Genomic DNA, 20,277 nt, shown 5'->3' on the forward strand with positions numbered 1-20,277 from the left:
TTCATGGCACAAAAACAGAAGTTGCTGAAAAAACTCGGCAGGTCTGGCGGCATCTGTGAAGGGGAAAAAAAAATCAGAGTTAACCTTTAGTAAGGGCCACTGGATCCAAAACGTTAACTTTTTTTTCCTTCACAGATGCTGCCAGACTTGCAGAACATTTCCAGCAATTTCTGTTTTTGTTCCTGATTTACAGCTTCTGCAGTTCTTTCGGTTTTTATTTAGTTTTCATGACAGTTTGTTTTTGTCAGTGTTTTTTTACCATTGCCTTCCACTCTCAGGGAGGGAGAAACTGCAGCTTCCATACGCTATTCCTGCCAGAAGCCACTCCGGTGTTACTCTGAGCCACTCGGGAGCCATCTGATCAATTGAGTGAATTGCCTCCACAGAGTGTGTTTTTAAGAAAAAAAAAAGTGCTGAAGCCAACAGCGGTAGCTAGAAATAACTTTCAGGTAGAAGAAAGATTTCTGTTTATGGCACATTTCTATTTTGGCTCATCGAATCGCTACAGTGTGGAAGTAGGCCACTTGGCCCAACAAGTCGACACTGACTCTACAAAGAGCGTCCCACCCTATCCCTGTAACCCTGCATTTCAGTGGCTAATTCTTACATATCCCTGAACACTATGGGCAATTTCCCGTGGCTAGTCTAACCTAGCCTCCATACACCTTTGGACTGTGGGTGGAAACCAGACCACCCAGAGGAAACCCATGCAGACATGGGGAGAAAGTGCAGACTGCACACAGACAATCACCCAAGGGTGGATTCAAACCCAGGTCCCTGGAGCTGTGAGGCAGCACTGCTAATGACTGAACCACCATGCTGCCCCAAGTTATTCATCCAAGGAGGTTTTACAAGTCGCCATTGAGCCTGGTGTCCTGTCAGGCAGTCACAATGCAAATCCAACAACTTGCTGAGATTTTTAATATATAAACCTCAGCCGCTTCCTTATTTTCTCTTTGCCAGCTATTTCAAGCCCTTCGTTACCATCTGTCACTGGAAACTGGAATCATAGAATCCCTACAGTGTGGAAACAGGCCCTTCGGCCCAACAAGTCCACACTGAACCTCAGAGCATCCCTCCCAGACCCATCTCCCTATAACCCACCTAATCTACACCTCCCTGAACATTACAGGCAATTTAGCGTGGCCAATCCACCTAGCCTGCACATCTTTGGACTGTGGGAGGAAACTGCAGCACCTGGAGGATACCCACGCAGACACGGAGAGAATGTGCAAATTACACACAGACAGTCGCCCGAGGGTGAAATCAAACCCGGGTCCTGGAGCTGTGAGGCAGCAGTGCTAACCACTGTGCCACCGTGCCACCCCCAGATCTGTTGATACTCCTCAGAGTTTTGAACACTTCTATGAAGTGTTCTTTTAATCCTCCTCCCAGTGGAGAATGTGAAATTATCTGGCCTTCACTGGTCGCTTTAGCTAACTGGAAGATCACATTGCTGGTGCCATCCGATTCATCCTGTCTCTACATTTGCCACGGTCTACATCTTCTTTCTAAAGTTCAGAAGTGTAGACTCAGATTCAGATCCCAGCTAGACCACTATCAGTGTCTTGAAGATTCAGTGCAACATTCTCAAGGAACCTGTGGGGTATTTTAAATTAAAATATTATCAGCGGGCCCTGTTACCTTCAAAGATAGAGCTTAAGATTCCCCTAATGTTACTCTCTTAATGCACCCATTTAATTTTTTTTCTATTTAGTTTGTTTTAATTTACTCATGGGACATGGACTTTGCTGACTGGCCAACAATTTATTGCTTGTCCCTAGTTGCCCTTGAGAAGCTGGGGGTGAGCTGCTGCCTTGAACCTCTCCAGCCCACATGCTCGCAAACAAAAACAGAAATAGCTGGAAAATCCCATCAGGCCTGGCAACACCTGTGGAGAAAAATCAGAGTCAATGTTTCAGGTCCAGTGAACTTTCTTCAGAGCTGACAGTAGCAAGGAAACAGTTGGTATTTATGCAGAATATGGGGTGGGGGGGTGTGGTGATTGGGGAGAGTAAATGATGGGTGAAGATAGAGCCCAAAGAAAGAGAAAAACAGTTGGACAGACAAAGGACTAGGTAATAGGGAATGAACTGTTGCTAATGGATAGTAGGAACTGCAGATGTGGGAGAATCTTCTGACCCTTTCTGAAGAAGGGTCTAGGCTCAAAATGTCAGCCTTCCTGCTCCTCTGATGCTACTTGGCCTGCTGTGTTCATCCAGCTCTACACCCTGTTATCTCAGCTGCTAATGGAGGCTATTCGCGGCTGATGATGTGTACAAAGTCAGGGTTTGATCTGAGAGCACAGAATGCAGCCTATTCAGAGGGAGATGGGTTGTAATGGATAACGGGGGGTGAGGGGGTGCTGGTGGGCTGAAAGATTGAGGCAACCAGTCATGTGAGTGGTTCTCAATGAACAGGTGAAGTGCAGATAAAAGTTCAGAGGAAGGGGCCCAGGTGTTGGAGGTTTCTGGGATAGGAAGAGGACTCTCACCCAATGAAACAGTCATGGAGGCAAAGGTGGGAGAGAGAGAGTTCAACGTCATTTTGCGTCCGAAATTCATTTAGGTTGGGGGGAGCAGAAGGATAAAACTGAGTCCTTTGAGTACAGAACCTTCCACATCAGAGAGTGGAAGGTCAGAAGTGGGAGGGAGTGGATGCTTATATCACCACTCGCCAATTTTTTCCTTCCAGAATATATTATTTCACTCATGCCTGTGTGAAATTTCATAAAATGCCTATTATACCGGTTGTTGTCCTGAAGTTTCTTATTCTTGTCACGTCACCTTACAGCCAAGAGCATGCTCCTCTGCTCCCAGTCCGAGAGGTTGGAAACAGCTTGAGGAGCACCATCCTACAAGCGTGGGGTATAGAAGGCCGACTTCCGTGATGGCCACTATTGCTACAAATATTGAACCAGGATCACTGATATCACTCAAGTCAGCTGCCCAGCGAATTGAGCTAATCGGCCCACACTTTGAAGCTTTATGATATTTGAAGGCTTTGAAATTATTTGACCCAGGTCCTAATCAAATTCCCCTCATATATGACCAAAACCTAGCCCATCCTGTGTGCATGACTAGAAACAAGGAATTGTCATCTTTACAGGGAAAGGAGCCTTTTATTAAAAAAAACACTTACTGCTCAAGCAGGAATCACTGTTTCAAGTGAATGCTTTAACAGAAACAATAACTTATTTTGCATGCTTTATTTTTATGGGGTTTGTTTGTGTTTCTGAGATTGTAACTGACAATGGAGCATTCTCAAATGTGCTGTTGTGTAGTGCATGTCAGGTCACTTTTACAAGTAAGTATAGGCTTCATTTTCTGACAGGGTCACATGCTGTCCAGTAAATGGAATGACCAAGGTGTGAGATGTGAAATTCCTTTTTTTACACTCTGATGCATGTTTTAACACTGCCTTTCACAGCGGTGAATTGACTCAAGCCTTTGTTGACACGTTTTGCCAAAGTTTTCACACGTCAAGTACAGCAGTAGTGTGTGACCTGCAGTAAAATCGAGGGTTCCCGGAGCTGAAAGGAAGTAAATGTATCTTTAAGAGAAAACTTGCTTTGAGTCCAACCGCAAAGTTGTTGCCTTGTTGAAAAGAAAGGTTGGTGTTTCATTCTAAGGTTTTATTGGGCCTGCCACTGGCAGTGGGAAGACCATTGGAAATTTTCCCCCTGGTGGGAATTGTCCTGTCCACTTTCTCTCTAGATTTGTTTGTGAGAACTGTAATTGACCGTATCCCCTCATGCAATGTTTTAGTGGACTTAAACTAGTGAATGACACAAATAGGTATTAGTTATAATCGTGTTAGATTCATGTTGGTAATGAATAGCTATAAACTGACTTATTGGCATTGAATGAGAAGAGTTTGACGAGCCAAAGGGGAAAATTATTGTTATACACTGCCTGAAGAGATTTGCTTCATTGATTTATTTATTGCCATGTGTACTGGAGTAGAAAGCTTTGTTAACAAGCAGTACAGGCAGATCATAGGAAGCAAGGATGCACAGATCAAAAGTTGGGGAAAAAAACTGAGGCTTTCAGGTTGTATTGCACAGGGCGTGCTTTGAGGTGGGGGTAAATCAGTGTTAACAAGATCAACATTTGAGGCTAGAGACTCCATTCAGTAAAAAGTCATTCAGTTAAATCTTCACTGTTGTGTTCACATGTTCTAGTTTCCAATCTGGGAACGCCTGGGAAATTTTTCCCCTCACCTAGGAGCTCTCTCTTAGTTTTCGCAGCTGATATCAGCTAATGGATCATGTAGGACAGAGTCATGACCTACTCTTGTTCCTGTCAGTTAGTTAAATCATGCTTGATCTTTTGTAACTGCATTTACCAATTTGTGTCATACATCTTCTACAATCCTTACCAAATAAAAATCTATCAATCTATGTTTTCTTTTAAAATTCCAAATAATTTGGTCTTCAGCCCATCAAAGAAAATAGTTTCATTTTTTCAAATTCAACAAAGGGCATGTATGGTGCCCGCTTGAACTGCTACAGTCCCTTTGGTATCAGTGCACTCATTGCTGTTTAGGAGGGAATTCCAGGATTTGAAGGATGACTCTGTATTCGCAATCAGTATCTGTGAAATCCTTCAATCACTTAACGAAATGGTTTCAGTCCTCCTCTGAGTGTGCAAAGGATTGCAAACCTAGACTGTGGAACTCCTCCTCTTTCATGGGAATGGATCCTGTGACTCTTCCCAGTCTCTGTGCCACTTGGTATCCGAACAATTCACCAGTAAATTGGCCAGGGAAGAGCTGGAAGTTTCCTTCCCAAGGCAGTGTTCAAAAGGAAAGAAGAATTAGGCGCACTGATTTGCTGCCTGCGATGTTTTACCATGTATATAAGATTGCATTTGGTCCAGTGTCTGTAAATATTGCTGAAGGATTTTGTCCAAATTGAGAAATATGATACTTTAGTTGATTGTAAAGCATCCAATCCATTTGGTGTATCATGATTAGAACAAGAGGCTAGAGCACAAACAGTTTAAGAATAACGGGTCTTATGTCTGAGATGCAGATGAAAGGCGAACATTTCTAGAACATAGAACATAGAACAGTACAGCACAGAACAGGCCCTTCAGCCCACAATGTTGTGCCGACCATTGATCCTCATGTATGCTCCCTCAAATTTCTGTGACCATATACATGTCCAGCAGTCTCTTAAATGACCCCAATGACCTTGCTTCCACAACTGCTGCTGGCAACGCCTTCCATGCTCTCACAACTCTCTGCGTAAAGAACCTGCCTCTGACATCCCCTCTATACTTTCCACCAACCAGCTTAAAACTATGACCCCTCGTGCTAGCCATTTCTGCCCTGGGAAATAGTCTCTGGCTATCAACTCTATCTATGCCTCTCATTATCTTGTATACCTCAATTAGGTCCCCTCTCCTCCTTTTCTCCAATGAAAAGAGACCGAGCTCAGTCAACCTCTCTTCATAAGATAAGCCCTCCAGTCCAGGCAGCATCCTGGTAAACCTCCTCTGAACCCTCTCCAAAGCATCCACATCTTTCCTATAATAGGGCGCCCAGAACTGGACGCAGTATTCCAAGTGCGGTCTAACCAAAGTTTTATAGAGCTGCAACAAGATCTCACGACTCTTAAACTCAATCCCCCTGTTTCTCTTGGTGGATTGCTGGTCCCTGCAGTTCCTTTCCCCAATGAGCCTCGGAGCCATGGCCATTGAATATTTTTAAGGCTGAGATGATTGTCAAGGACATCGAAGGGTATAGGGCTTGACAGGAGAATTGAGCTGAGGCCATATCAGATCAAATATTGGAAAAAGGCTCAAGGGGCCAATTGGATTACCCACAGTTTGCCTGCTCTCAATGTGAGGGAGGTTTGTGACATGTAGCATTAACTGGAGTACAGGCTTCAAGATACTCTCCTTGAGAAAGGTCTCTTAATGTTCAATTAAATGAATGTCGGCAACAAATTGCAGTTCTTTTTCTGTCAAGTAAATTATCTCTCATTTTAGGAACTGCGTCGTTTATTTACAAATCAGAAGTGATTGAAAATTGAAGACCGCCAAGATGTCCAAAATTGAGAAGATGAGTATTCAGGGTGTGAGGAGTTTTGGGATAGATGACAAGAGCAAGCAGGTTATTGCCTTCTACACTCCACTGACTGTTCTGGTGGGACCAAATGGTGCTGGTAAAACGGTGAGTCCTGCAGTAGGAATACAGCAATTTGACTTTGGGCCACAAAGCAAATACAGAAATTTAATCCAATGTGTGAGTTATTCGAGCTGAAAGAGGGGCAGCCTAAATTGAGGAATTGTGATCTCATGGCGATAAATTAAAATCCAGCCTAGATCGGTAGCATTATTGAATCTACGTCTCATACCCTGCTTTTTCAGATGGGAGAACAATCCTGCTTGAACTGAATTTATATTGTCATATGGTGATGTCAACTAGCAGTGGGATGGGAATCCCCTTCGGCTCACAAGAATAGTTAATGTGAGCAACAAAAAAGTAGTGTAATGCAGTGTATTGTTTATCCTCTGTATGACTTAGTTTACTGAAGTTGGATAGCATGAAAATGATTAACTTCTAATTCTTCTTTTGCATTTCAGACAATTTTGTGTTTGAACTGTTCTGTTTTGGAACAAGAGTGTAGAACATGAATTTTTTTTGCCATGCCGTGATTTTCAATATTAGGAACATAGGTAAAGGAGTGTAGGCCATTCAGCCCCTCGAGCCTGTTCCACCATTCAAGTGCGATCATGGCTGATCTGCAGTCTAACTCCATATACCCGCCTTTGGCCCATTTCCTTTAATACCTTTTGCTGAATAAAAAAATTATCTATCTCAGATTTAAAATTAACAACTGATCCAGCATTCACTTCCGTTTGTGGAAGAGAGTTCCAGACATCTACCACTTTTTTTTTTATGTAGCAGTGCTTTTTAACACCTCTCTAGAATGGGTCTGGCCCTAACTCTCCGACTATGTCCCCTAGTTCTACAGCCAGTGGAAACGGTTTATCTTTATCTATCTTGCCTTTTCCTATTAATAGCTTGGAGGTCTCGATCAGATCACTCCTTAACCTTCTGAATTCTTGAGAAAATAGGCCTAATTTATGTAAGTTCTCTTCATTACTTAAGTCCTAAAATTCTTTTAAATCTATGTTCGATTCTCTCCAAGGCTGGTATATCCTTCCCAAGGGCTTGTAACTAGATCTGTTCATGGTACTCCAAATGGGGTCTAACCAGGTTTTGTATAACTGTAGAATAACATATATATTTTTAAAGACCCGATTCTAGATATAAAGATCAGCATTCCATTATTTTTCTTGATCATTTTCTGCACCTGTTCATGATATTTTAAAGATCTATTTATCTGCACATCATCTTAACTAGTTACCACAATACTTAAGATTTGTCACTTGGTAGTACACAATTTCAGTGTTGCTGAGAAAAGAAACATCCTGTCAAAGCATTCAGATAGGGAATTAAGTGGAGTTGAGGGTTATTGGATCAGCCATGATCTCATTCAATGGCAGAGCAAATTTTTTGGGCTGAATGGCCTCCCTCTGCTTCTGTCTCATAATGTTACTTACTTGCGTTCAACAGGATAAATGCAAGAATGCCAAATTTTAAACACACCTGCAATTTATATTGCATGTGCAGTTCCAGTTGCCCTATTATAGGAAGGATATTATTAAACTGGACAGGCTTCAGAAAAGATTTACCAGATGTTGCTGGAAAGAGAGGGTTTGAGATAAAAATAGACTGGAATTTTCTGAAGAAGGGTCCCGACCCGAAAGATCAACTTTCCTGTTCCTCTGATGCTCCCTGGCCTGCTGTGTTCCTCCAGCTCCACACCGTGTTATCTCTGGAAAGTCTGGGACTTTTTTCACTGGAGCATAGGAGGCTGAGGGATGACCTTGTAGAGACTTATAAAATCATGAGGGGCATCGATAAGATGAATGGCAAGAATCTTTTCCCTAGACTTTGGGGGGGGATGTTCAAAATGAGGGGATGTATTTTTAAGGTGAGAGAAGAAAGATTTTAAAAGGACGCCTTTTTTACACAGTGGTTCGTGTGTAGAATGAACTGCCAGAGGAAGTGGTGGATCCAGGTACAGTTACAACATTTAGAAGACATTTGTATAAATTCTTGAAAAGGAAAGGTTTGGAGGACTATAGGCCAAATGCAGGAAGGAAGGACGAGTTTAGTTTAGGAACATCTTAGGTGTGGACTGGTTGGACCGAAGGGTCTGTTTCCATGCTGTGTGACTCTGAGGAAAGGATGTTGATCGATTGAGATAATGCTGTTGACAATATGCTAGGGATCAATTGTCCCCATGTTTGTTTAATACAAACCAGCTCCTTTCTTCTCCAGAGGGCGGGTCCCTGGGTATGAATATGTGTAGCTTTTACCAAGAGGATGTGAACTAGATTCAGGAAGTACTTGGATTGAAGGCATCCAACAAAAATGGGAGCCATCTTGAGTGTGAAAAGAGATTGCGGTAGCAGAAGTTACTCAGAGGAAAAGGAAGGCGGTAGATTTTGGGTGCTTGCGATGAAAGAGAAAATGATTGCAATTTAGTCCAAGCAGAAGCAACTGGAACGAACTGAGGAGAGATAGGAGGGCACTGGGATCACATAGAGGGCAGCAATGGCCTATGGTATTATTGCTGGACTGTTAATCCAGAGACCCAGATAATGTTTTAGGGACCTGGATTCGAATTCCACCATCTGCTGTGGCGGGATTTGAATTCTACAAAATGTCTGGAATTAAGAATCTAATGATGACCATAAATCCAATGTCGATTGTTGGAAAAACACCATCTGGTTCACTGCTGTCCTTTTAAGGAAAAAAACTGCCATCCTTACCTGGTCTGGCCTACATGTGACTCCAGACCCAAAGCAATGTGGTGATTGCCCACCCCTAACTGCCCAGTGGGCTGTTCACAATAAATTCTGCCTGGTCAGAGATGCCCTCATCCCATTAATAAATAAAAAAAGTAATCATTTTGACCAGAGATAATGGGAACTGCAGATGATGGAGAATCTGAGATAACAAAGTGTGGAGCTGGATGAACACAGCAGGCCAAGCAGCATCTTAGGAGCACAAAAGCTAAGATGCTGCGTGGCCTGCTGTGTTCATCCAGCTCCACACTTAATCGCTTTGACCATTGTTAAGGTAGGGCCTGAAGGATTGGATCAGCCTCAAGCCAGCAACTAAGCACCCTTGCTACTCAGCTTGCCCCCAGGCTGGAGAGCGTGCAACCATTCCATAATGGATAATACAGTAGTGATGATGTAGTCAATTGATTTCAACACAATTTAAAGGTTTCTGATGGAGAAGGAAACCTTTAGACTTTCTTACAACCAATGAACACTCATTTGACTTTGTCTTATGCTAATTTATCAGAAAAATACTATGAACCACTTTGAAGAATTGTATTAAAATGACTTAGTCTTGCAGAATCAGACATTCATTTTATGTTGTTTTACCTCTTTTAAACCATTGCAGACAATAATCGAGTGCCTGAAGTATATTTGTACAGGTGACTTCCCTCCTGGAACCAAAGGACAGACATTTGTGCATGACCCAAAGGTAGGGCAGATTTATGAAGATGTAAATGATATCTTGAATTGATTAATTTTAATTGAAATTTTTTTCTCAGTTAATTATTTTACAATTTTAAAAATGAAGTAGAAAACCGTACATTTCCACCTAATTCCGGACGCATTCATTTTGAATCACAAACTACACGTTACAGCTGTGGTTAACTTTGTAGGAAATAACATCTCCTCAATTATTTACTTTTAGAAAAACACGTTACCCAGATTATCATGTTATTTTAAATGCTCTCATGTTGTCGTTTCGAAATTCTCTGGTTTTACCTGTTTATAAGCAGTGTTTGCTTTGATTAGTTGGTGTTTAAGTGAGACAGATTTAGTCTTTCTTCTGTTTGATAAAATACTGTAGTTTGGCAATCTTGATTAAGAAAACTTCGACTCAACACTGCTTTCTTTTATCATCATCCACTGCCCAGCTTTATGCTGATAACAGCGAAGCCGAAAAGATACTGTAATTTTTAATTGTGCCCTGAATCTCATGCCTCTATAAAACTCATTCAACAATTCGAAAAGCTACTTTGTTAATGTGGGGGTCACTGAATGACTGATATTTTAATGTGTACCAGAAAAATGATCACTTTACTATTTTCATAAATTGATTTAAAGCTACAGTATTCAGAGCTCAAGTTTTATTCAAGTATTTTAAATAATACAGTTTGAAATTTAAGATTGGACTGGTTCAATTGTGACTAGCCTATGCTAGAATTTTGCCAGTTTTGTTTTTGCTGACTTGTTTTCAGCTTCAGCTCGTCTCCGACAGCCAAAGGTGCATTGATCTTGTTAACGCCTGTAACTGCAATGATGTGGAGATTTCCTTCACTAGGGAGATGACTACAAAACTGTGAAAGAAGAAAAAAAAACTTGTTTTGATATTGCACTTTGCTTGCCAGCTTGATATCCTAAAACACCAGCTGCAAATGTGTTATTTTTGAAGGGTAGTTATTGGTGTTGTATGTGTGAATATGGCTTATTATAGAAATGGCAAGATCCCACATACAACAAAAGTAGTAACTGACAAGTTAATATTTTTTGATGTTGGTTTGGCCGGCATTGTAGAAGAATTATCTCATTTGCTGGAAGACGAGCTTGGTTAATACTGCAGCTGAAAATGCCGACAATGAGTCAGTCAATTCATATTTATATGCTCTAATTTTGGAATGATAATCAAAGCCATGACCTTTTTTGTCTATGTTGACATGCTTGCAATGATCAAACTGATGATGAGAGAAGAGATTTTATCGAAGATTTGATATCAATTTTTCTCCATTTGATGGCAAAACCTTTTGGCTATGTAAAAGCTCTGACCTAAATAAAGAAAAACGAACGAAAGAACTGCGGATGCTGTAAATCAGGATCAAAAACAAAGTTGCTGGAAAAGCTCAGCAAGTCTGGCAGCATCTGGGAAGGGAAAAAAATTGAGTTACTGTTTCGGGTCAGCTGACCCTTCCCCAGTTCTGAGGAAGGGTCACTGGACCTGAAACATTAACTCTGTTTTTTTCCTTCTTAAATACTGCCAGACCTGTTGAGTTTTTCCAGCAACTTTGTTTTTGTAAAAGGTCTGATCTATTTGCCAACAGTGAAATTTTGTCTTCACAGCAGAACAATGGTGCCCAAAGCAGCCTTGGTCCCCATTTTTCAAATCCTTTGTCCTTATGGCTAATGTTTTATTTAATTTCGTGAGCTATAGGCGTTCTTGGTTAGACTACTGTTTATTGCCCATCCTTGATCCAGTTGTAGGAGGTGGTAACGAGCTGTCACCTTCAGAAAATTGTCGGTTAAAATTTGATCTCCGGCATTGGGCACTATAGTCCATTTTGACACTCTGAGACCCTTCATCATTGAAGGAGCTGTCTTTCAGTTAAAATATTAAACTGAGGCCCTGCCTGCATTTTCAGGTGGATATAAGAGCTCTGACAGCACTGTTTTGAAGAAGCGGAGGAAAGCTATCTCCAGTGACTTGGCCGATATTTATCAATAAAGAAAAAGCATTGTCACTATGATGACATCACTGTTTTGGGGATTTGCTGGCTGCAGCCATTCTTAACAATTACAGTTCCAAAAGAACTAAATTGTCTGTAGAGCACTTTGGGGCATCCACTTGTTTGTTAGGCACAATGTAAATTCAGGCCTTATTTAATTTTTTTTTGCACGAGGAGCAAACAGCCCTCATTTTCTTTAGCCCAGGGTCCCTGGTTTTATTTGAAATGATGAAAACCTGAAGGATGAAACTGAAACCGATTTTTAATTTTATGCACGTATAACAATTACCAACAGACTTTTGCATGTATTTTTATTGTTATCTCTGTTGACTGTCACCATAACGCAAACTATTTTCTTTAATGAAGGTTGCCCATGAGACTGATGTGCGAGCTCAAATCCGCTTACAGTTTCGAGATGTGAATGGAGAAGTCATGGCTGTGCAGAGATCGCTGCTTTGCACACAAAAAGGGAAAAAGACGGAGTTTAAAACACTGGAAGGGGTGATCACCCGAATGAAGTGAGTGCAACTGAACAAGATAAGCTTGATTCAACCAGACAACCATCCATTCACAACTTAAATTTGTTTTATCTTTTGTACATTACAAGACTTAAGAGAATACAAACTGTTACAATCCCAGACAAGGATACCAGATTTACATTATGACCTAGTTAAGTAACAGTAATTTTTCGTTTTGCTTAAACTAGACCTTGTTGGGATCTCGGATAATTACTAAGAAAATAAAGCCACATGACCTCGTGATTTTGAGCAGGTAAAACTAACTTTGCCAGACAAGGTTAAAAAAGTAAAATGATCCATTATACACAGTAGTTCGAGTGATCTAGAGAAATTCAGCAATTCTGGCAGCATCTGTAGTGAGAAAATCAAGGTTAAAGTTTCTAGTCCAGTATGCCTCCCCACACATAGTCAGTATGAAAATGCATTATTTGTTTGTGTTTATATGTTGTATATAGTGTGTGTGTATATGTGTTAAACTCAATCATCCAATATTAGCATAAGGTAAAGATCAATTAACAGCCAAATTGTGTTTGAGCACCCCATTCATCACGTAATATTGAAAGCTACACCAAGACATACCCTCTGAATTTCTTAGCAACATATCCAGACAAGAATGATCTCTGTGAGCCACAAAAGTGCTTTTAAAAGCTTTGTGTCCCTCCATGAGGAAATCTAGCCTCTTTGATCAAGAACTAGTTCAATCCTTGGTCAACAGCAACTCCGTTCCACCAGTTCCATGCATGTGATCCTCGCCTAAAAGGAACAATCTTCCAGATCTGCCTCAAATCTGCGACCAGATCCGGTACCTAGTCATCTGTTCTGGCCTACTTCTGAGCTTGACTTTGGCCAAGCTGTATTCTAGGGATTTAACATGGAACAGCTGTGGCCTGTAACCATCATGCTGCAATGAATCACTGCTTCCCTCCCAGCTACTCAATCTCTTCTGAAACTGCAATGCACTGGGGTTCTCAAGGCTGAACTGCCCACATTGAATTATTAGCCCACCTTCACTCTGTAACTGCTCAGGAGCTGTCCTTTACTCGAGCTGCATTGCACTTTAGCAACGTGGTGTCTTTTCTCCAAGTCTTTTCCCATTCCCTGCCTAGAACCGGCTGTTAAACTTCCATTCACTGACGCTTGAACTGATTGGAGCAAGCCATTAAAAAGTTCAATAACAGTCCTGCCTTTGTTCCTAGGCAGAATTAACCAGCACTGAAGTACCTTGTATTTAAATGTTACAATTTTGTAAGGCTGCTCGTCCATTCAATACAAATGGATGTAAAAAGCAGTAGATTTTATTACCTGTCCATGTCTGGATAGATCCTAGGGCATTGCTTCAGCTGAAAGAGACCACATCTAATAGAGACAAGGACTCTTCACTTCCCCCTGCTGTCCAGATGTTGGTTACTTCTAAGTTTTAGCTGCCATTTGTATTTTTAATTCAGAAACTTGTATCGAGTTAGTTTGCAAGAAACTGATCCCAAACTGTGAATGTTTTGGAGCATGCCTGTGTTAAACTGATGAAATGTGGAAGGAGAGCAACTTGTTGCAGTGTAAATAGTGCCCTTTATTGCCCAGTTGGGAGGAGGTGGAGGACGGAATTGAACTGTTGCTGTCAGCATAACCCTGCATTGCAAACCAGCTATCTAACCAACTGAGCTAATTGACTCCCCTCTCTTCCTCCTCCTCCTCGCCCCCTCTAACCCATGAGCAGTGATTGTCCTTTACAACCTAGCTCAGAGTAAATAGTGAGGATCGCTACAGTTCAATTACCTGTAGATGTCATGGTGGGTGATCGTGCAGTTTATAGCTCACTTCAGAGTGAGAAATTTGGATTTAACTACCTTCCTGTTTTGGGTGGAAAGTAAAAGATGGCGTTCAGAAAAGGAGGAGAGATTAAGAAAATTCATTGCAATCCTTTTCTGATTCTTAAAGGCACGGGGAGAAGGTCAGCTTGAGCTCGAAATGTGCAGAGATAGACTGTGAGATGATCAGTGCGTTAGGGGTATCGAAAGCCGTATTAAATAATGTCATTTTCTGCCATCAAGAAGATTCAAGCTGGCCTTTGAGTGAAGGAAAAGCTTTGAAACAGAAATTCGATGAGATTTTCTCAGCAACAAGGTGAGTTATTTTGTTCTGATTTCCAGAAAATGAATTGCCTTTATTTCAACGGGTGGAACGTGGTTTTCCTGTGATGCGTGTGCAAGTGAAAGTCGCGATACTCAATTTCTCAAAACCAAGTTACACAAGCTGCTTGTGTTTATTGTAGCATGCATACTGACCTACAAGCATCAGGAGGAGCTGTTGGGATTCATATCTTCCTGTCACGCCAGTATTATACTAAACCTTGCCCCACATCAAAAATACTGATTTAGATCTACTCCTGATTTTTTTTGTTTAGGTTAATGCTTCATTGACAAACCTGTGCTACGTATGATGAGAAACCTGACCTTAATGTGCACTGATATGGAGGTGCCAGTATTGGACTGGGGTGGACAAGGTCAAAAAGCACACCTCACCAGTTTATAGTCCAGTGAGTTTATTTGAAGACACAAGAACAAAGAACATTGCAGCACAGGAACAGGCCCTTCGGCCCTCCAAGCCTGTGCAAATCCAGATCCTCTATCCAAACCTGTTGCCTATTTTCCAAGGATCTGCATCCCTCTGCTCCCTGCCCATTCACACATGTCTAGATACATCTTAAATGAAGCTATCGTGCCCGCCTCTACCACCTCTGCTGGCAACACGTTCCAGGCACCCTCCACGCATGTCTCCCTTAAACTCTTCCCCTCTTGCCTTGAAATTGTGACCCCCAGTAATTGAGTCCCCCACTCTGGTTGGGGGAGAAAGCTTCTTGCTATCCACCTTGTCTATACTTCTTATGATTTTGTAGACCTCAATCAGGTCCCCCTTCAACCTCTGTGTTTCTAATGTAAATAATCCTAATCTACTCAACCTCTCTTCTTAGCTAGCACCCTCCATACCAAGCAACATCCTGGTGAACCTCCTCTGCACCCTCTCCGAAGCATCCACGTCCTTTTGGTAATGTGGCGACCAGAACTGTACACAGTATTCCAAATGTGGTAGAACCAAAATCCTATATAACTGTAACATGACCTGCCAACTCTTGTACTCAATACCCCGTCTGATGAATGGAAGCATGCTGTGTGCCTTCTTGACCTCTGTCGAACTGCGTTGCCACCTTCAGGATACAATGGACCTGAACACCCAGATCTCTCTGTGCATCAATTTTCCCCAGGGCTTTTCCATTTACTGTATAGTTCGCTCTTGAATTGGATCTTCCATAATGCATCACCTCTTATTTGCCTGGATTGAACTCCATCAGCCATTTCTCCAGCCAACGCTCCAACCTATCTGTATTCTGCTGCATTCTCTGACAGTCCCCTTCACTATCTGCTATTCCGCCAATCTTAATGTCATCTGCAAGCTTTTGGAGTCTTGCTCCTTCACACGTCAGAGAGAGAGGTGGCATCTGACACAGAATTTATAAGCAAAAGATCAAAGTGTCCTGGAAATGATGCGAATGTATTGAACAAACCTAAGATGATACATTCGTATCAGTTCCATCATCTTAAGTTTGTTCAATACATTCGCATCATTTCTGTGATCCTTTGATCTTTTGCTTATAAATTCTGTGTCTGATGCTACTTCTCTCACTGACACCTGAAGAAAGAGTGAGACTCCAAAAACTTGTGTCTTCAAATGAATCTGTTGGACTCTAACCTGGTGTGGTGTGATTTTTGACCTTCAATGTGCAGGGACCTAGGATGAAATAAGGTGAATTCGAACCACTTAATTTTCAGAGCAACTGTTAATGAATCGATGTGTCTCATTGTTACTGTTCCAAGTTAATTAATTTTGCTTTTAACAATGTTACACCACTAACCAGGTTTCTTTCTGAACACTAAAGAAAAATGTCACAGATGCTGGAAATCAGAAATAAAAATAGAATATTTGTGTAATGGAAATTTATCCTTTGGGGTTTGTCTCTGTTTACATGTTCACTGTTGCAGTCAGAATGTTCCAATGTTGAGGTTGTCTTCAAAGCTTTACTGTGAACACCCAGGTTGACTCAATGTGTATATGATATTTGGATGAGAAAATAGAAGGCATGGTTAGTAAGTTTGTGGACAACACCAAAATTGGTGACATTGTAGACAGTGAAGAAGGTTCTCTAAGATTACAAAGGGATCTTGATCAAATGGGTCAATGGGCTGAAAATGGCAGACTGAGTTCAATCTAGATAAATGCAAGGTATTGCTTGTTGTGCAAAACTGCAAGTGTAGGGCCTATACAATTAATGATTGGGCCTTCGATAGTGTTGCAGAACAGTGGGACCTAGGGGTGCAGGTACATCATTCTTTAAAGTTTGTGTCACATATAGACAGGATGTTTAAAAAGGCATTTGGCTCGCTTGCCTTCATTGCTCAGTCCTTTGAGGAGTTGGGATGTTATGTTGAGGCTGTACAGGACATTGAGGCCTCTTCTGGAATACTGTGTCCAGTTCTGGTTGCCCAGTTATAGGAAGGATATTATCAAGCTGGAGGTGGTTTAGAAAAGATTTACCAGGATGTTGACAGGTATAGAGGTTTGAGTTATGAGGAAAGGATAGTCTGGGACTTTGTTCATGGAACATAGGTTGCAAGGAAACCTGACAGAAGTTTCTAAAATAATGAGAGGTATAGAGAGAGTTGTTGGTAGTTGTAAAAACCAAAAGAACTGCAGATGCTGTAAATCAAGAACAAAAACAAAGTTGCTGGAAAAGCTCAGCAGGTCTGGCAGCATCTGTGAAGGAGACAACAGAGTTAACGTTTCGGGTCCGGTGACCCTTCCTCAGAAGGTCTGTTCTGAGGAGCAGTCACCGGACCTGAAACTTTAACTCTGCCTCCTTCACAGATGCTGCCAGACCAGCTGAGCTTTTCCAGCAACTTTGTTTGTGTTCCTGATGTTAGTTATCTTTTCTGTAAAATGGGGAATTTTGAGACTAGGGGTTGCATTTTTAAGCAGAGAAGAGAGAGATTTTAAAAAAGACGAGGGAAATTTTTTTTTAAGAGGTTGGTTCACGTGTGGAATGAACTTCCTGATGAAGTGGTGGATGTGGGTACAATTACAATGTTTCAAAGACATTTAGATGGGTATGGGCCAGGAGCAGGCAGGTGGGACAAATTTAGTTTGGGAATATGCTTGGCATGGACTGGTTGGACGGATGAGTTTGTTTCTGTGCTGTATTACTTTATAGCCACAATGTTGTTGTTCTGCTACAGATACATTAAAGCCCTGGAAACATTACGGCAAGTCCGTTTGAAACAGTCACAGTCAGTTCGGGAGTACCAGGCTGAGCTTAAGTACCTGAAGCAGAACAAAGAGAAAGCCTACACAATTCAGCGTCAGCTGGAAGATAAAGAAACCCAGCTAGCGGCTTCAAAGGAGAATGTCCAAGTGATTGAAAATCAGATTGCCCCCTTGGAGGTAATGCTCTTTACGTGTGACACTGTTTAACTTGTGTATGTTATTCTGTAAAAATAAGACAGGTAAGTGAAGAAGTTTATTGTTATCTTGAATTACAGGCTTTGTCTTCCCTAGTTATTCTGAAGACAACCAGAGTAGATGCTGATCATCAGTTCTCCTGTTTCTGACTGATGTATTTGATGTGACTCAGAGATAATGAGACTTGCAGATGCTGGAGAGTCCGAGATAACAAAGTGTGGAGCTGGATGAACACAGCAGGCCAAGCAGCATCTCAGGAGCACAAAAGCTGATGCTTCGGGCCTAGACCCCTTTTTTCTTTTTGCATACTTGATTCCTGTTTGGATCTGATATTATGCTTAATTCCATTAGTTAGTCTTGGTTGAGCCTTTCTTCCTGTTTTGTTTTTGTGCTGGAAGGCAGTCTTCCTTGTGAATATCTTTTTATTTTAAATACTTTATGGGACTACAGTACAAACGCCTTGATATAAGTGGAAGGTTACCTTCTTGTCCCAAGCTGTGCTGCAGAGAATTCTTGTAACTGTATTTCAATCTGAAATAATTCTTAAGAAGAATGAGGAATATTTCAATCAAAATATTACCATGTTGAGGTTGTCTTAAAATTTTTTACTGTGAACAACCAGGTTGAATCAATGTATAGCCACTACATTGCCATTCTGCTACAGGTGCATTAAAGCCCTGGAAACATTAAGCAGGTCTGTCTGAAACTGCGGTAGTCAATCCAGCAGTGTCGAGCAGGGCTCACGTACCTGAAGCAGATCAGAGAGGGGGGAGAAAATACTGCATGAAGTAATTTGTATGAAAATGTAACATTTACCTCCTCTCTGCTCACCACCCAAGGTCTGAAACACACCTTCCAAATGGAGCAGCAACTTATGTGTACTTGTTTCAATTTAATCATGCTATATTCGCTACTAACTCTGCAGCACCCTGTACGTTGAGGAGACCAAATGCTGATTGGGTGATTGGCGTGTGGAACATCTACATTCAGTCCACAGTAATGACTCCAACTTTATAGCGGCCTGTCATTATAATTCACCACCTTGCTCTCTCACAGATATTTCTGCCTTGAGCAGATTGCACTGTTCAAGGGAAACTCAGTTTAAGCTTCAGGAACAGCCCCATATCTTTGTTTGACACCTTTATAGCCTTTGGACTCAACACAGTTCGACCGTTTCGTACTGTGAACTCAGGCCTCAGAATTTGCTTTCCATTTCTTTGTACGTTTCATTTCTTTTCTTTCTGACAGTAACCCACCTACTCCAATCATGTCAGTTGTTTCTTGTCTTGCCTCCACCAGGTTCACTTCATGTTGTTTAGGGAAGGAAATCTGGTTTGTAGTGTGAAATAGCCTGCCTAGCAAGTCACACAGTCCATGGGCCATTAGCACTTGGCCTCAGAGTCCAGCCCTACTTAGTTAAATCCAAAGTTTCCTCCAGGCTTGGGCAGTTGCGTGCACTCCATTCAAAGGCCTTGTGCTGGCTTTTATGTCGGGACGTGGCTGCCACTCCCGGACCTCGGAGATCCATGAGGTGGGGAAAGTTACTTGAGGGGATGTAGGTTAGACCTTTCACAAGCATAGGTCCTGTTGTAGACTGTTGTTCCTGCACTGACCCATATTGAGTTTGTCAGTATGTGGGCCGTGAATGTAGTAGCTGCTTTTCCAATGTGAATGATTACTATCACGGATTACAACAATTGACAAACTGATACTATTGTCAGTGAAGCTAAGCCAATTGCTTTTCAGTTCAGCCTCGAAGTTACAGTTGCTTATGAAGAAGACTGCAGAATGAAGAGTATGTACAAACCATAAAATTCTACTGAACCCAACAGCAATACTGTCATGCAGTACGCTAGATCCAGTTCACAGTCAAGAGTACACAGGATTCCCTTGACAGGACTCTGCAGAATTGGAAATAGGGGTTCCAGCAGCATGTGTATGTGCCCAGCGTCTGTTCCTGTTGCTCCCATCCATTGTTTTTTTTTGGGATGTATGGGGAAACTACAGCTCTCCTCTTGTTAATCCTCTATCTGTCAGTTGCAACAAATATTACCCTTTTTCCAAAGCATCTAGCTGTCACACTTCAGTTAAACTTCAAAAACACACGCAGAGATTGCTGGAAAAGCTCAGCCCTGAGGAAGGGTCACCAGACCCAAAACGTTAACTCTGATTTCTCTTCACAGATGCTGCCAGGCCTGCTGAGCTTTTCCAGCAACTTCTGCTTTTTGTTTTTGATTCACAGCATCCGTAGCTCTGTCACTTTTTTTTCTTTGTTTTGGCTTACTTGTGCGGCAGGCCAAAAATGAAGCAGTTAATTCTAACGTTTTATTGTCAAAGAGAGTCAAGTTTTATTGTGCACAAAAGCACACACCTATATGGGTGACAAACTCTGAAAGAAAGGGGTGAGTTTTTGGGTAATTAGCACATTCATGGAAGGTAAAAATAATTTCCATTTACAGTTTGATTTAAGATCTTTTGAGTTGCAATAATGAAACCATCCGAGTGTAAACGTTGAGCTGCGGTCTTGTTTCTCTCATAATGGTGAAGCTGCAAGTCCTGAATTTCTCAGTGACTCATTCCGAATTGCTTCTCTCGGATATGTTTGTGAGTTTGAGGGAGATTGTGTGTGTGTGTGTGTGTGTGTGTGTGTGAGAGATGGTAGGA

At 41.6% G+C, this 20,277-nt stretch overlaps 1 protein-coding gene across 3 annotated transcripts in view; it reads left to right on the forward strand.

Annotated features, from left to right (window-relative positions):
• rad50 (RAD50 homolog, double strand break repair protein) overlaps positions 1 to 20,277 on the forward strand; it is a 141,320-nt gene that overhangs the window by 8,254 nt on the left and 112,789 nt on the right. For all 3 annotated transcript variants that reach the window (XM_048543747.2, XM_048543748.2, XM_048543749.2), the window contains exons 2-6: positions 5,997 to 6,180; positions 9,499 to 9,582; positions 11,954 to 12,105; positions 14,041 to 14,226; positions 17,391 to 17,595. In XM_048543747.2, coding sequence (XP_048399704.2) covers positions 6,052 to 6,180; positions 9,499 to 9,582; positions 11,954 to 12,105; positions 14,041 to 14,226; positions 17,391 to 17,595 — 756 coding nt within the window. In that variant the 5' untranslated portion in view covers positions 5,997 to 6,051. The remainder of the gene's footprint in view (positions 1 to 5,996; positions 6,181 to 9,498; positions 9,583 to 11,953; positions 12,106 to 14,040; positions 14,227 to 17,390; positions 17,596 to 20,277) is intronic.

Source organism: Stegostoma tigrinum, chromosome 13, assembly GCF_030684315.1.
Source record: "Stegostoma tigrinum isolate sSteTig4 chromosome 13, sSteTig4.hap1, whole genome shotgun sequence".
In the NCBI taxonomy this organism is placed as follows: domain Eukaryota; kingdom Metazoa; phylum Chordata; class Chondrichthyes; order Orectolobiformes; family Stegostomatidae; genus Stegostoma; species Stegostoma tigrinum.